At 41.3% G+C, this 15,675-nt stretch overlaps 1 protein-coding gene across 5 annotated transcripts in view; it reads left to right on the top strand.

Annotated features, from left to right (window-relative positions):
* The window catches only part of RIN2 (Ras and Rab interactor 2), a 65,585-nt gene that overhangs the window by 36,432 nt on the left and 13,478 nt on the right, over positions 1 to 15,675 (top strand). For 4 of the 5 annotated variants that reach the window (XM_083856212.1, XM_083856210.1, XM_083856211.1 and 1 more), the window contains 5 exons: positions 3,988 to 4,180; positions 4,439 to 4,550; positions 6,468 to 6,540; positions 8,500 to 8,591; positions 11,624 to 12,748. In XM_083856212.1, coding sequence (XP_083712338.1) covers positions 3,988 to 4,180; positions 4,439 to 4,550; positions 6,468 to 6,540; positions 8,500 to 8,591; positions 11,624 to 12,748 — 1,595 coding nt within the window. The remainder of the gene's footprint in view (positions 1 to 3,987; positions 4,181 to 4,438; positions 4,551 to 6,467; positions 6,541 to 8,499; positions 8,592 to 11,623; positions 12,749 to 15,675) is intronic. The other variant, XM_083856214.1, reaches the window with a different exon arrangement.

Raw genomic sequence — 15,675 nt, 5'->3', positions numbered from 1 at the left:
CCCTCCCAGCTGATCCTCAGACTGACTGTATAGACTGGGCTGGAGCGATTAAGACCTGTTAGATTTACAGAAATTCAGGCATTTTGCAGTGGATAGTCGAACTGAGTTAACTGTGAGGTGGTTAACTTTGGTGGGACTGGAGCAGGGTTCACATCATGACCAAGGATCATCCTGATTACAAGCTTCAGCCTGTTCCATATCTCTTTTAGTGTGAGCTAAGTCTAATCAGGATGCAGCTCATCACTGTTTATCTTAGCAATTACTTCTCTGTACTTCCCATGTGTTTATGGGTTTTCTCAAATCTAAGGAAACTTGCATGAATCATGTGTTTCCTTTAGTTCATTGTGAGTAGTGTTGAAACCTACCTTTCCCACTGAAGAGGAACCATGTAGCAGCCTTGAATTAAAGCAGACCATCCATTATGGCTGATTTGTGTTTTGATTTTGAGTTTAATGTGACCTGGTCAGATTGTCTTTTGTCAGGAATCCTTTTTTTTCAAAATCCCAAACAAATAACACAAACCAACCAACCAACCATCTTCCAACCCAAAAGTAAAACCAGTAAAGGATTTTAGTTGTTGCGTAATATACAGTGTATTTTGCTAGCATTTAGGTCACAGCAACTTCTTATTCTTGTTTGGTACACTTGAGTTAATGAATGCATTGCTCATGAATTCAAATGGGTTTATTCTTTCCATGCAATTGTTTCCAAAGTAGTTACATACACATCCTAGTCCCAAATAATTTTAGTCTAACTCTTAACACATAAGTTTCAAGAACTCCCATGTGTCAGGGTTTGACTGTATGTCTAATGCCCAGATCATGAATTAAAATTATTTTAAGAATAAAAAGCAAACTGGGAATGTGATGCTCAGTAGTGCTAGACCACTGCAAATAGGCTGTCAAAACATAGCAGTGGGGTCTTCTTTATGCATTTCCTCCCAGGCCTTGGGAAGTGGCTTCTCATAGGTTGTATGTGGTTTGCCAGGTGTGGTTTTTCGAAGGTGTACTTTTTCCAGAGTTCACCAGGTTAGATCTTTCTCTCTGCCTTCTTCTTTATTATTTTTATTATATTTTTAAAGTGTTTCCTATTCCTGTTTACCTGACCACCACAATAGCATTCTAGTACTGGTGTTGTTTGAACCATTAGTGTTTAGGAGTGGCAGAAATTCTGGTCATGATCAGATATTCATAATCTTTGGCTTATTTCTTGAGGGAGCAGCAGCAGCTGCAGCAAGGAGGTGCCCATGTATGTAGGTCATAGAGCTTTCTCCTTGGATCTCAGCATGTGGGAGGAATTGTGCACATAAGTACCTGGAGGCTCCACAAACCTGGTAGCTCCCCATTTAATTTAGTCTGCTGGTTTATGGTGACTAGGGAGTGTGAGGCAACACAAAGCCAGTCATACCAAAGAGGAATATCGTGATACTGTGTGCTTGTGCAAACTCTTGTCAGTTTTAGGTGGTTTTGTGGCAGCAAGCAATGCCAGGCATTATAGCTCATACCAGTTGCACACCTTGTTTTGAATGTGAGGTAGCTGTCTTTGGTAGGCAAAAAACTTTTCCCTCTTGGACACATTCCCCCTGCAGCATATTTGGTTTTCACCTCCTGACCAAGGGGAGTGGAAATGATTTCTAACTGTCTAAGCTTGCAGCCAGCATTGGTGTATAACTTGGACTTTGCCACAGCTTCCTTTGGTTTGTAATCCAGCTGACTGGCACTGATGGAGAGTGGGAAATTTCTGAGCAATATTTACTGGAGGTATAACTCAGGAAGACACTTTTGTGATTCATGATCTTACTTTTTGGAGAATCATCCAGTGTGACACTAAGCTCTGCTGGGAGTGGTTGAAAAGGGAACCCAGTATTCCTACTGAGGCAGTTTCAGACTTGGTCATGACCAGTGTAAAAAGTACTTCCCTCCTGCACCCAATGCATTTCCGTCTATTTTGTGTCCCTTGAAGGCATACTGGCAGTTAGTAAAAGTTTCTGGTGCTTGTGGGCTGTGGGTGGGAAATCATCTGCATTTGAGATGCCTTGGAAATCTGAAAAGCATCACATCATAAATAAGCAAACAGAAAGAGAAAAAAAGAGACAAATGCTGCTAGTGGTAATTGATCCAGGCAATGAAAAGTCAAATGATTTTGCCTGTTCTTATCTGATCGCACAGTGAAAGTTCTCTTCCCCATTTACTTTCCTTTCTTGCCCTCTCAAGAGATGCTGCAAGTTCCTGAACAAAGCTAGAAGAAAGCAGTTTGGTCATTTGTTTTTTCTGTTGTTTACTTGGTGAGTTTTAATTAGTTTTGGCTTGGTTTTTTTTTTTTTTTTTTTTTTTGGTTTTTTTTTTTTGGGGGGGGGGTGTTTGTTTGTTTGTTTTGTTTGTTTTGTTTTTTTTTGTTTGTTTGTTTTTTGTTTTATTTTTGCAGGGGGCGGAGAGGCTTTTTCTTTATTTTTTAAGTATTCAATGCTCCCGTGCTTGTGAACTCTGTACCCACTTGTTGAGGGTACAGTAGCTGGCATAATGAGGATGGTAAATGCTGTTAGTGATGCTTAGTGCCTGTCCCAAGCATGGAATTCAAAAGAGCTGGACAGTGTGCAGTGGCGAGGTGGAGCTGTGTTGCCCTCTGCTGCCCAGGGCCTCTCCAGCCACAGAAAAGGTCTGTAAGAGGAACACATCCTCTGCCCGACATCTCAGGGAGTCGGTTGAGCTTGCAGGGTGCTTGTGGTCTGATCCTAAATTTTGTCATCAGAAAGCTTTTACCAGAGTAACTGCTCCATAGTGATTTCCAGCATGGAGAGAATCACAGGATGTACTTCTAGCTCAAAAATTAAGAATTTGAGTCAGCAACACACGTGCCCTTGTACTGGGTGTTCTGTATTATATGGATGATGGTGAAGCTTTTGCATAACAAAAGGAGTTCTCAAGGTATTCTGTTCATTTGGATTTTTAATAACAAGCATCTGTAGCTTCCAAGAATTGTACTTCATTACTGAATGTAGCAGTAGTTTTACGTGCCCTGCCCCAAATAAATTTTAACCTTACATTACTTTGCTATGTTCACAGATAGCTTAGCCTTTATTTCTCACATAGCAGTCAATCCACAGCCAAAGGAATTTGGGTATAAATATACAATTCCTTCGTTGTTTCTGATCCTGAGAAGTGTAGTATTAAAATGTGAGGCAAAAATGGAAAAAAATATAAATGTTTACAGAACTTAGGAGGAGTACGATAAGAAGTGACTGCCACTTATGACTTATTTTTAAGGAAGCCATGCCTTAGGGAGGGTTATTTAGGGATTTAACTTTTTTTTCTTTTTTCTTTCTTGAGTTTCTCATCTCTTTTTCACCTCATCCCACTCTGACCTCTTAGCAGAGGGGAGCAAAGATTAATATGCAGATCTGAAGGCAACAGAGCTGCTGGAGCAGAGGCAGCAGTCTAGGCATAAGGTGAAGTGATGCTGGTTTGTGGACTTGCGTTGTGAAAATAATCCCTCCAAACAGACAAAGTTCCTGTGTCTGATCACCAATAGGTAGTGGGTTGCTCCATTGTCAGAGTATTGAACAGATTTTTCTGGGACGCAGGAAAGAGCAAGATTTCTGTGGATTTCAGCATTTGCAATCAATGTGGGAATTAAAGTGTCTGAATTGCATAAATATCCTTGAAGAGAAGTTTTTTTGTATATTAGCACACCAAAGGAGGCAAGTGAAATGTTCAGTCAATCACATCTGCACATAAAATTGTACCTGAAGTGATGGCTGAATTTCTCCAATCTCACAGAAGAATGCTAAGGCTTATCTTCAAGCTGGCTTTGAACTGAGAATCTTTAAGGAGAATTTTTGTATATGCTAAACATAAGAATACTCAGTAGGAGAAGTGCTAGCCCGGAGTGTCAGCAGTGCCATGAGCTTTGTGATAATTCTATTCGCTGACCTGAGTGATTGTTTATAGGAGGTTAGCATGACTAATTTTTTTTCTAAATTTTCCACAGTCTAATAAAAGACATGGATAATGTCCCTCCTGAGAAAAATGACGTAAAAAGCTGCCCCCGGGACTCTGGATATGACAGCCTATCCAACAAACTAAGCATATTGGACAAGCTCCTCCATACTCACCCCGTGTGGCTTCAGCTTGGTCTGAATGATGCTGAAGCTATGGAAATTTTGCAGACACAGCCTCCTGGGGTAAGAAGAAGCTCAGTTTTGTTGAGGACATGCTTTTCCCAAATGTTGTGCTGCCATTTTACACCCAAGTGTTTGACCCAATACAATAATGGCCAAGTAAAAATACAGCATGTTTTAGTGCATGTAAATGACCAAGTAAAATTACAGTGTGTTTTAGACATCATGAGGTTGTTCTGGTCCCTTTTTGTATATGATCTGTATTTATTCTGCCATCTGTGATGAAGCTAAAACCATGCCCTTCTGCCTTCTCCACAACAGATATTTTTGGTTAGGAAATCTGCAAGGCTGCAGAAGAAAGTCATCTCTCTGCGTGTGTCCAGTGACTGTGGGTCCTGCCTGAAAGAATTTGCCATAAAAGAAAGTACATACAGTAAGTTGTGAGTTATGTACTTTTCAGCTGTTCCTTAGGTACTTTTTTTCCCTGTAGGTTGTAGGAGCATTCACACAGCAGAGGATACCCAAAGTTGTGCAAATAATGTCATGGGCTGCCTGTGCTGCTCTCTGAGGTGGGCTCTGGGAGTGGGTCAGGCATATTCTGCCACGAGTTGGACGGATATATAGAAACACTTAAGACTGCTGCAGCTGGAATGTTTCCATTGTATACCTTGCTGAATCCAGGATTAATTTATTTTTATGGGTAGTATCCTCTTAGAAACTTAGATGTCTTTTGCAGAAACACAGCCTGTAATCCTGTCTGCTTTCAATGAAATGTCCTTTCATTTCTTTGTACTCAGGAGACTGTTCTTGGATGCAACTTTGTCATGAGGTCTCTCTGTCTGCAGTTTAGGTGTGGGATGGGTTGTTGGGTTTGTTTTTGTTGGTGGTGGGTTTTGTTGTTGGGGTTTTTTTTGGTTGTGGTTTATTTTTGGGTTTTCGAGTTTGTTTATTTTGTTTTGTTTTGTTTTTAATAGCTAAATGGATTTTAAACCATTAGAACTGTTTCTGTTGCAAGATCAATGATTTCTCTTTTTAATTCAAACTATATTTGTTCTTTCTTTTTTTAGTAGAAAGGGGCAAATGTTAGCGCTACAGATTGTCTTGAACCAATAATGCCCTCATATCTTTAGAAGGGAGGGTGTGAAAAATAGGTTTGAGATTTAGGAATGAAAAAAGGAAGCTGCAGCTGGTGAGTGTATGTGGTGCTGAAAGTGCAAGTTGGAGCAAATATTTAATTTTTAACAAGAAAGAGAAAACTGGAGAAAATTAGCAACTATTTCAGTTAAACATCCCTGAAACAGAGAGTCTATAGTTAACTTCTATTCCTATTTGTAAACTGACATCATTTTAACTGAGTTTTTCCTTTTTTATCTCTCCCTCCCCTGCGCTCAGGAACAAAAAGTTAACTCTATGTGTCTGGTTTTAGTTCCAGTTAGAAGCAAGGCAGGGCAAAGAGAAGAGACAGTTGTCAGCAACAGTTGATCTCAGTGTGGTCTAAGGCTGTGTTTATAGGCTTGTTATGCTAATAAATTCCTATCTAGAAAATAATTATATGCTGTCTTTTGTGAACAAAATTCTTCCACAGGGAGGAAGTATTTACTGATGGTTTTAGCCATTTGTCACAGCTGAGGTTTTTGACCAGAGACAAAAGATCTGGATCATTTCATTCTAGGAGCTTACTCTGTTTGATCTGTGTAGTCATTGGATGAGATTTGCTACTGACATCAGAGGGAGCCTGGGATAATCGTCATTATCACTGAGAACCAGTATTTGTATCAATAAGAAACAATGGTATCAAGTGGGGAAAATTGAAAAGCACTGCTTGTGTCTTCCTCTCCCCTTGTGCAAGGCAATGGCATGCAACAACTGTCAGAATTTTTTAAGGGTTTTCAGGTTAAAGTGTTTCTTGGAGTGAATGAAAATTTATCCGTTTAGGTTCTACACACCTAGGGCAGAGACAAGTGAGTAGAATAGAATTCATGAGGAGGAAATAAGACATTTAAAATTAGGTATATTAGTACACTTGAGCAAACAAAGCCTCAGTTATGGATTTGTGTCTATTAGCATTTAAACATTGTGCAGGCCTCGTCACACTTAATCTGTTTTACAGGAATTACACCCATATGCTTGGAATACAAAAGCAAACTAGCCACCAAGATTATTAATATATTCTTGAAAATGCCTTCAGCAGGGATATGCACTCCTCTGTAGAGCTGTTTTCTCTTAACCAAATAGTAGCTTGATGGTGAAAACGTATTAACTTCATGCTAAAATCTAAGATATGTTTTATTAAACTGTTTCAAGAAACAGTGGATTAATGTATGATTCTTTCTTGTAACTTTCTTCACAGCATTTTCCTTGGAGGGGTCTGGAATAAGTTTTGCTGATTTGTTCAGACTCATTGCTTTCTACTGTATTAGCAGGTAAGATGGTGCTATGTTCCAAGTCGCTTCTGCTAGACTGTCTCAAGAAAAAGAGTTTGAAGACTTGGTTCAGCATGATATTTATGTTGCCAATCTGCAAATATTCCTGGATAGCCTTGTAATGGTAGAAATCAGAGGTGAGTCTTGGAAGCAAGTCTCTGTCTTACTTCATACTGATAATTGGGAGGCTGCTGTGATTTTACTCACCCAGCTGTGAGGTGGTGCCAAGCTGAACTTTACTTTAGCTGATATCTTGTGATGCTTTTGTATGTGCTCCACAGCTCATTTAAAAACAATCACAAACTAGCTTCAAAGTCCATTTCTTGGAATTGCTAGTGAGAAGAATTTTTGGACCATAATGGAAAAATGTTAGATACATAAATATGACAACTGGGAGATGTCAGTTTAAATGGTGAACAACAAAAACAACCATGTCAGCTTTGCAGTTTATGGTTGCCAAACTTGTTTTCCAGGTAGAAGGCAGAAAAAAAAGTAGCTGGTGTTTTTATCTTTTGTTTTCAATTTGACTTCAGTTTAGTGGTGAAAATTTCCAGACCAATGCTTGAGCCTTGTATGTATGCACAGACAGGACACAACTAAACTGCACAGATGCACATTTTCTGAAGGAAGCAGGGAGAGGCAGCTGTGATGGTCTCAGTCCTTTTACTGCATCAAGGCTGACAGTTCATGCTGACCATGTGATGATTTCTGGTGTGGGATGCTCTTGAGCTGCTGTGCTTGCTGGTTTTGTTTGTGGTAGAGAAGCATCTTGGACCTCTTTGATACAGCCTCTGTTTAGCTGAGCTGTACATACATGTAATAAAAGCAGCATTGACACCACATGGGTAATTGGTCAGCACTCAGATGAAAATGACCTGAAAATGCATTTTAAAGTAGTTTAATGAGAAGATATTCCTTATCTTGTCACCCTTCCAGTCATGCCCACTTGCCAGGCTCCAGTAAATTCTAAGTTCCTACAGGATCATGCAGCAAACAGAGATTTCTTGGCATTAGTGTATCCATTTTCTTTCACTGAAGGTTCAAAGTTGCTTTGTTCAGACTAAAAGAGGCAGATGGGTAGCTATTGTGAAAAGGAGACAGTACCATTTGGTACATCACAGGAAATCCAGGAGGATTTTCTAAAACCAGAGGGAATTTCTTGCAAGAGGTACCCAATCAGTTTTTATGAGGGTTTACCTGTCTTTGAGCTGAGACCATGATGATGATCTGGACTCTGCATTTTCTGTGTTACCATGTAAAATGCCTTTCAAATGCTTTTTAGCTAGTGTATCAGTCTTGTACATATGCTTGGCTTGGGTGTGAGTGGAATTCTGAGATGCTGTTTTTTCAAGAAGCTAACACACAACATAGAGAATATTTACATAATAAAGACCCACTACCTGTCTGTGCTATAACAGATGGTTAAAATGAAACCTTAAAATGAAAATTCACACTGGCACCAGTTGTATAGGATTCTAATTTAGTCTTAATTCTATGGGTACTTCTACTACAGATGTGGCAGTTTAGCAACATTTAGTTAGAATAAAATTTTTATTCTGAAAACTGCAATAGCAGTCAACAGTGTATTCAGAAAGTAAGATTTTTTTAAGTATTAAGGGCAGGCAACAAGTTTACATCTCACTGATCTGCTTGTAGAAGACCAGATGTAAAAGCTTCTGTTGGAAAGGCAGAAAATACAGGATGGCCCTGTGGAAATGATCCTAGGGAACATCTTGGGCACTTGACTGTCATTTGCCCCTCACACGCACTACAATGTAAAGGAGTTGTGGGGTTGGTAATGTAATTTTTAACTGCTGTGTGGTTAAGGATCTTGCTATCTGCCACAGCCCAAGAAGAAAATAATCAGAGATCAACCACTGCTAGTGTTTAAAAAAAAGCTTTTAAAACTATGGATGTTACTGAAAACCATAATATTTTTTTTTTCCTCTTTGGAAACAGGGATGTCCTTCCATTCACACTGAAGTTGCCTCATGCAATTGCTGCAGCAAAGACAGAAGCTGACCTTGAAGGGATTGCTCAGCTTGGACTGAGTAAGTAGTTCTCTACATAGATGTCCTTCCTTATAGCACTCCTGTAACACTGACAAAACAGGCTGTATCAGTAAATAGTTTGTATTGGTTAGTGATTATGCAAATTTCATTTAGAAAAGCAGTTTCTCTTATTTGAAAGGCCAGACCTTCTTCTGACCAAGGAGTAGTGCTCTTCCTTTCTTCTGTGCCTTCTGTGATATTTTTGTTAGTGTGGTTTCTTTCTTCCTTCTTTTCTCCCCTCTCTGGGCAGCCCTTGGGCAAAGCACATCTCAGAGTCCCCACACAGAGGTTGATGTGGCTTCCGCTCCAAGACCTAACATTGTCTGCATGCTCACATAGCAGGCACTGGCTTTATAATTTATTGTGAGGAGAGTGTTAGAACTGAGGTCTCCTCTTAGTAAACTTCTGTTCAGATTGACATGCAAATTTAAAATGGTGAATTTTGAGATCAGTGCCTCAATGAAGTGGCATATTTAGAAAATGAGGAGTGTGTATATAGGATTGTGTAGAATGTATCCATGGGCAGGGGTTAGGTGAAATTTTTAAAATGCCAAAAGACGATGCAAGGACATGTCTTTGCATGGCTTGGCTGCTTCAGGCAAACACAAGCTCATTGTGAAACATACCTTGAGCTCAGAGGAGACGGATGCAAAGCCTGGTGGGATTTGAAACTTGGGCACCACCCAGATAAATCATTGAGTAACTCCACATTGAGCAAAGTGCTGAGTGACCTCATTTCCTTTTCCAGGAAGTGAAGGTTGACTGTCAGCAGTCTTTGTTGCAGTTGATTTTTTAAATCATCTTTGATTTTGGAAAGGATCCTCTCTAAATCAGTGTTAGCATGAGCATCTCTTGAGCTGTCTGATGCGACTTTGAAGTAAAGCCATCTCTGGGGATGTATTGCAGTGCTTTGCATTTTGGTTGGCTGCAGTAGCGATGCAATTAAAGGGTTTGTTTTAGAAAGAAGAAAAATTAATTCTTTCCTGCTTGGCTGCAAATTTAGGTGATCAGGTGAAAATATGAATTTTCACAGGAATAAAGGAAAATATGGTACAATAGAGGTCAATGTTTAGATGGCAAAAAGAAATTGGAAGGTCTGACTGGGATACAGTGTAATGAACACAGTCTCCTAGTGACACATGGAAGCCTTTAAGTAACATGAGGTCAGTCTCTCCAGAGGGGACAATAATGGTAATGTTAATCAAACTCTCCAGGATAACCACATTTTGTCACCAGTACCCCAGAACATTGTTGCCTACTTGCTGCAGAATTAGTCTTGCCTTTGAACAGTCTCCACATTGCGTGTGTTTTTTCTTTAGCTACTACATTTGAAAGCTGAGGAGAAGATCGATGGATGGGTGTCTGTCTGGTTGCTGTATTTGGGGTCAATTACCTGATATACACCAGATGAAGATCACAGTTTCCATGAGCTAAAAGCAGGCAACAAAGTTGAGGTTTTGATGGAGGTTTTAAGTGTCCATGTGCAGAAGAGCACACCAGAAAGTCAGCCTTTCAGTGCTGTGGACTCAAGAGAGGCCCAAAAACTCCCAACAGCTCTTAAGTGTGAGGTTTGTTTGAGGAACATGTAGGCACAAAATCCTATGGTGTGTGATCACAGGGCTGTGTCCCCTGTCAGAGCTCTCTTGTGCAGTAGGCTCAGAGGGTGAGCTGCACAACTCAAGGCAAAAGCATGCAGCCCAGAAAACCACATCAGGAGGAGCTTTTGGTCAAGATTTCAAGGCTGCTGCCAACCTGTAAGGTTTCATGTGCTGAACATGTGGTTTTCTCTCTCTGTCTCCCTTGTGTTTCACCTGCAGCAGTGCTTACATCACATGTGTTTGCAAGCAGCCATGTGCCAGGCACAGGCACTGAGAGATCTGCAGGCAGGATATGAAGTCATGAAGCTGGGAACACTAGCAACATGGCATAACTATGTAGGAAAACATGTCTGTGCCTATAGACATTCTCTGGCTGTGCCCTGTCACCACGGGCTGTTTCCTGTCTTCCATCCCACAGGCAGGACACGGCTGTTGGGCATGGACCTGTTGTAGATTGACATTTATGCACTTGGCCCCAGGTATCATTGTTCAGTTTCCTCCAGTGAGCCATCTTGACATACTATGGGAAAAGGACCATGTCAAAATTGGCAATTTTAGCTAAATCTCTCTTCTCTGGTATTCTGCCCTTATTTCAGCATGATTGCTGTCCTCAAGGGCACATCTGGTTTCAATCTTTATACCTCCAGCAACCGATGCTCTTTAGCAGTGACTTGGTTGCACAGATATGCTGACACTTTGCTGGGATAGGTGCAGAGGCTGCAGCTGCAACTTGCTGGTGTAGCATAGGTTTTCTGTGCTGCTGGTGGGGGACTGCACACTGGGTTTCTATGTGTTGCTGCATGTCTGTTCTAAGCCAAACTGTCCCCACAGCAAAGGCAGGGTAGCAGGCTGGTGCCCTTATTAGACACTTGAACGCTTGGTCTGCATTGCTAAAGGTGATGTGTGCATCCATCACAGTAAAATGTGAGCTGCCTTTTCATGTGTAGTTTCATGTGTTCACTGTGAAAAGAAACTGAACCAAGATACTTGTAGAGTTTCCATAAGTGGCCTTTATCAGCTGGTGTAAATCTTTAATGAAGTGAGCTTACTAATACCAACTGACAATCTTGCTTTATTTCTCCTGAGTGAGATGCTAGTGAGCAGTTTGTGTTTATTTCAATCTCAAGCCAGTAAAAAGTATTCTGTTACAGTCTCCATTCCTTTCTTTGATTCTCAGTTTAATTTTAATTGGGCTGATTGGAAGCTATGCATTGGTTATGGCGTTTATTAAATGAGTAAGAGCAACCCCAGGAATGTAGCAGGCACTTACGTCTGGTGGTGCTTTAAGAGATTCACTTGGATTTTTTTTCCCCTTTGAATTAATAAAATCTTGCCTAAATTTCTTGATACTTTAAACTGGTGTTGAGCTGAATGTTCTGAAAGCCATCTGCATGCTGTTTTGCATTCTTACGTTAATGCAATGATGATTTTCAGACTTTTGGAGCTCCCTGGCTAACAGCAAACTCCGGGATCCTTCACCTCCCTGTAGGCCTGTGCCTTTGGATAGCGCTCGCAAAGACTCAAGCCAGCTCTGCCTTATAAATGGAGTGCATTCTATACGAACCAGAACGCCTTCAGAGCTGGAGTGCAGCCAGACCAACGGAGCGCTGTGTTTCATTAATCCCCTGTTCTTAAAAGTGCACAGCCAGGATGTCAGTGGAAGTCTGAAAAGGCAGAGCCCGAGAACTCCAGACGTGAATGGCACAACGAGGCCTCGCTCCCCCCCGCCCCGGCCACCACCTCCTGCTATTAATAGCACCCTCACAAGCCCGCAGATTTCCAGGACTATAAAGCAGGCGAGCATGCCAGAAACAGTCAACCATAAGAAGGAGAGAGGCTTGGATTTGCTGCAGAACAAGCCCACCCCGATTCCGCCTCCTCGGCTGAAGAAGCAGGCTGGGTGCTCCGAGGCAGGCAGTGCCTCCAGGAGCGTGGCAGCAATCCGGCCTGGCTCCGTGCGCATGCCCGAGGCAGCTGCTGCTCCAGGTGAAACCCTGCCCGAGCTGGCTCCGGTAGCTCCCAAAAAGACGCTGGCTGCCATCTCTGAGTCACACGTCCCGTGGAATGGAGGCCGGCAGAGACTGAGCGACATGAGCATTTCCACCTCCTCTTCTGACTCGCTGGACTTCGATCGGAGCATGCCTCTCTTCGGCTATGAGGGGGACACCAACAGCAGCCTGGAGGACTTTGAGGGGGAAAGTGACCAGGAGAGCATGGCACCCCCTTTGAAGCCCAAGAAGAAGAGAAGCAGTTCGTTTGTTCTCCCCAAGATTGTGAAATCTCAGTTACGGAAAGTCAGTGGAGTTTTCAGTTCCTTCATGACCCCTGAAAAGAGGATGATTAAGAAAATTGCAGAGCTGTCCCAGGACAAATGCACCTATTTTGGATGCTTAGTACAGGACTATGTCAGCTTTCTCCAAGAAAACAAGGAGTGCCATGTTTCGAGCACTGATATGCTGCAAACAATTCGTCAGTTCATGACCCAAGTCAAGAACTATTTGTCCCAAAGCTCTGAACTCGATCCCCCAATCGAATCACTGATTCCTGAAGACCAAATAGGTAAGAAATGCTGTGTCCTGTGTTTTGGAGGGAAGGTGAAAATGTTTAATCTATGTTTATAGTGATAGTCTTTGTCCAGTTCAGGAAGGTGGGGCTAACTTGGCTAGTAGAGCTTGAGCCACTGAGTATCTGAGTCTTCAAACAAACTCCCCCCTCCCCTCCCCACCTCAAATCACTCTGTTGACTTGGAATGATTACACTACGAAGTTGTTCATAACAGGTTATCCTTAAACTAGGTGCAATGTGGACTTTTTACTTGTGTGTATTACTTTTTTACCTGCTGTACTGTTAACAATAGAGAATCTTTTATTTACTGGCACACATGTATTTTTCTCAGAATTGGGCTGACATAGTTCTCAATGTTTGGTGTAAAACTGCCAAATCTAACCGTATGGATTGTAACTGAAGAACTAGAATTTATTCAAAATCAGTGACATTTAAGAGCAGAGTGACATTTTATGACAACTTAATTTTGAAATAAATCTGATTCCTCCAGACATTCTTAGTCGTTTTTAGCAAAGCTGTACTATCCCTGCACTTAAAACTGAATTAAAAGATATGTAAGAGTTTTAGGAAACAAACATGTGCAAGGGAGGGAACAGGTTGCTGATCTTTAGTTTTCTGTACTTCTCTGCTGGATGTGTTTATGAGTGGTTATGGATGAACTATATATTAGAATATATGTTTTAACAGGAGAGAGAGAGATTTGCATATCTAAAAAAGTGAAATCATTGTTGCTGCATAAATTTTGCTGCCTCTCTTGCAGAATCTGAGCAGTATTTTTAAAAGAGCCTGTAAGCCACATTTAAGAAGTAAACACGCCTCAGGCAGAATACTTTCCTTGTGAGCTCACATCAGTCCTAATTTGCTTGTTTTTCTGCATACCTAGTGTCCCAACAGTTGGCTCAGTGCAAAATTGGCAGATACTTCCCTTCCTGGGTTTAGAGGATAATTTTATATTGACGTTCTGTCTGTCCTTGACCAAGAAGAAGTATTCTCATGTAACCTCAACTTCATTTACACAAAGTCAGGTGAAAGTCTCAAGGACTGCTAAAGCAAATACAAAAACATGAAGAGTGTCCCCAGTACTGAGACGCAGAGACATGCAATAGTCTCACTATAATAATAAAGACTGTTAGGTGGGTGTTACATGGAAGAAAAAGCACCAAATTAAGCAGGGGATGAGGGCTCATTTTTGCCTGCATTTCTGTAGAGTGCTGAGTATTTGACAAAGCAATACAGACCGAGTTTGGTTGTAATTTTGTGAAAGCATAGTTTGTTATGCACTTTTCATTTCACAGTGGTGTGGTTTAATCGGACTGTGGTCTCCCAAGACTGGAAAAAATGTCTGCTATTAAATGTTTCAGACTTCAGAGCAGCATAAGCTATGAAATGCAACAACTAAAACTGCCCTGGTTGTCTTCAGCAACAGAAAAGTCTGGTTTTGATCATGTGACTGAACACAATTAATTTATAACGTGGGCTGGTTTAAACGAATCAAGAGCTTGCTTTTAAATCACCTCCTGTCTTTGGCTTGACCCAGCAAACTGCAGGGATCAGGAGCATCAGATGTTGCTGATCTAAGCAGATAACTATGTGACAGCAAAATTTAGTCATCCCTATGGAGAGCTTTTTATGAAGTAGAGGCCTGCCCGTTGTCCAGAGTTTTCCTTGACTATTTCAATATGGAACTGCAGCCCAAATTTTAACTTTGTGAGTAGTTGTTTATCCACTTTTGTCAGTTCACACTTCCTCAGTGCAGTTTTTTCCTCGTGTCAGCCTGGTGCTGGATGTGTGCTTCTGGGATAATACTCCTCCTTTCTGAGTCATTCAGGCTTCATTTTAACCCTCTATTGTCTCCTGTACTTCTGTAGGTGCTGGAACACCCAGGTTTAGTGAAGCCCGTGATGTTTGGAACTTCTTCCCATGTCTCTGTAATGATCTTTTTGATCATGTAGCTTTTCTTGTAGAACTGCTTCAAGGGCTCTTGCAAGCAAAAGTGGCTGATCTCTTAAGCTTCCCAATAGGGTCCCATTAAATTGTTAAACTTCTACAAAATCATTGGGAAGAAAATGTGCTTTGGGGTTTCTAATCAGTCCTGACAGATGCGACAGATGCCTCGCTTACCTTAGGACTGTAGGCTGTTAACCCTCCCTGAATCAATGGGACTCCTAGTGTTTGGACAGGATCAAGAGTGAGGCACATGACTCTTTATTGTTTAAGGATGAATGCAATTTATTTTTTTAAAAGACATCCTCAACTGTATTAAAAGACAACCTCAATTTGTATCCACAGAATAAAGACTGGTCTGAGGAGACCCTGATAGTCCAGAGCTGCTTGATCAGCAAATGTTTGGGAGTTTTTGTTTGTCTTTTCATGTCTTTTCCTGGCTTTGAACAGAATGGAGTCAAGTTGAATGTTGTCACTTTGCCAAGTGGGATCTAACATCTGACATCTGAACAACTTCAGTCTCAGTGCCCAAATCTGGCCCTGAACCAAGAAATGACTGGTTTAAACCATTTGTCAGTAAGGTACTAACTGATCATGTGAAACATGCCTAAACAATACCATCTATTACTTGTTTTGGTATTTCTAATATGTTAGGGATATTTAAATGCCGAATGTTAAAGAAGCTTGGAGAGAATGTGTTGGCCCCTTACTGGTGGTCCATGCCTTTTTGCAAGGCCTTGGGTCTGTACAGAGGAGTTGCAGGCAGACAGAGCTGGACATACTAATTAACTGAAGCCCAGAACTGACCCCATGGTACCTCTCTTCCAATGTCTGTCTTGTTTGACAGTCAACTATGGATGCTTGGGTTCTCAGTGCAGTATTCTGTGCACCTGTTGATGCACCCTGTGTATGGTTATTATGGCAAGAAGGTATTTCCCTTATTTGTTTATATGGAAGGTGCACAGTATTTGGCCTAT

Source organism: Zosterops lateralis (assembly GCF_965231275.1).
Source record: "Zosterops lateralis genome assembly, chromosome: 3".
Taxonomy (NCBI): domain Eukaryota; kingdom Metazoa; phylum Chordata; class Aves; order Passeriformes; family Zosteropidae; genus Zosterops; species Zosterops lateralis.
The sequence above is the reverse complement of the archived record's forward strand: the minus strand, read 5'-3'. Positions and strand labels throughout refer to the sequence as shown.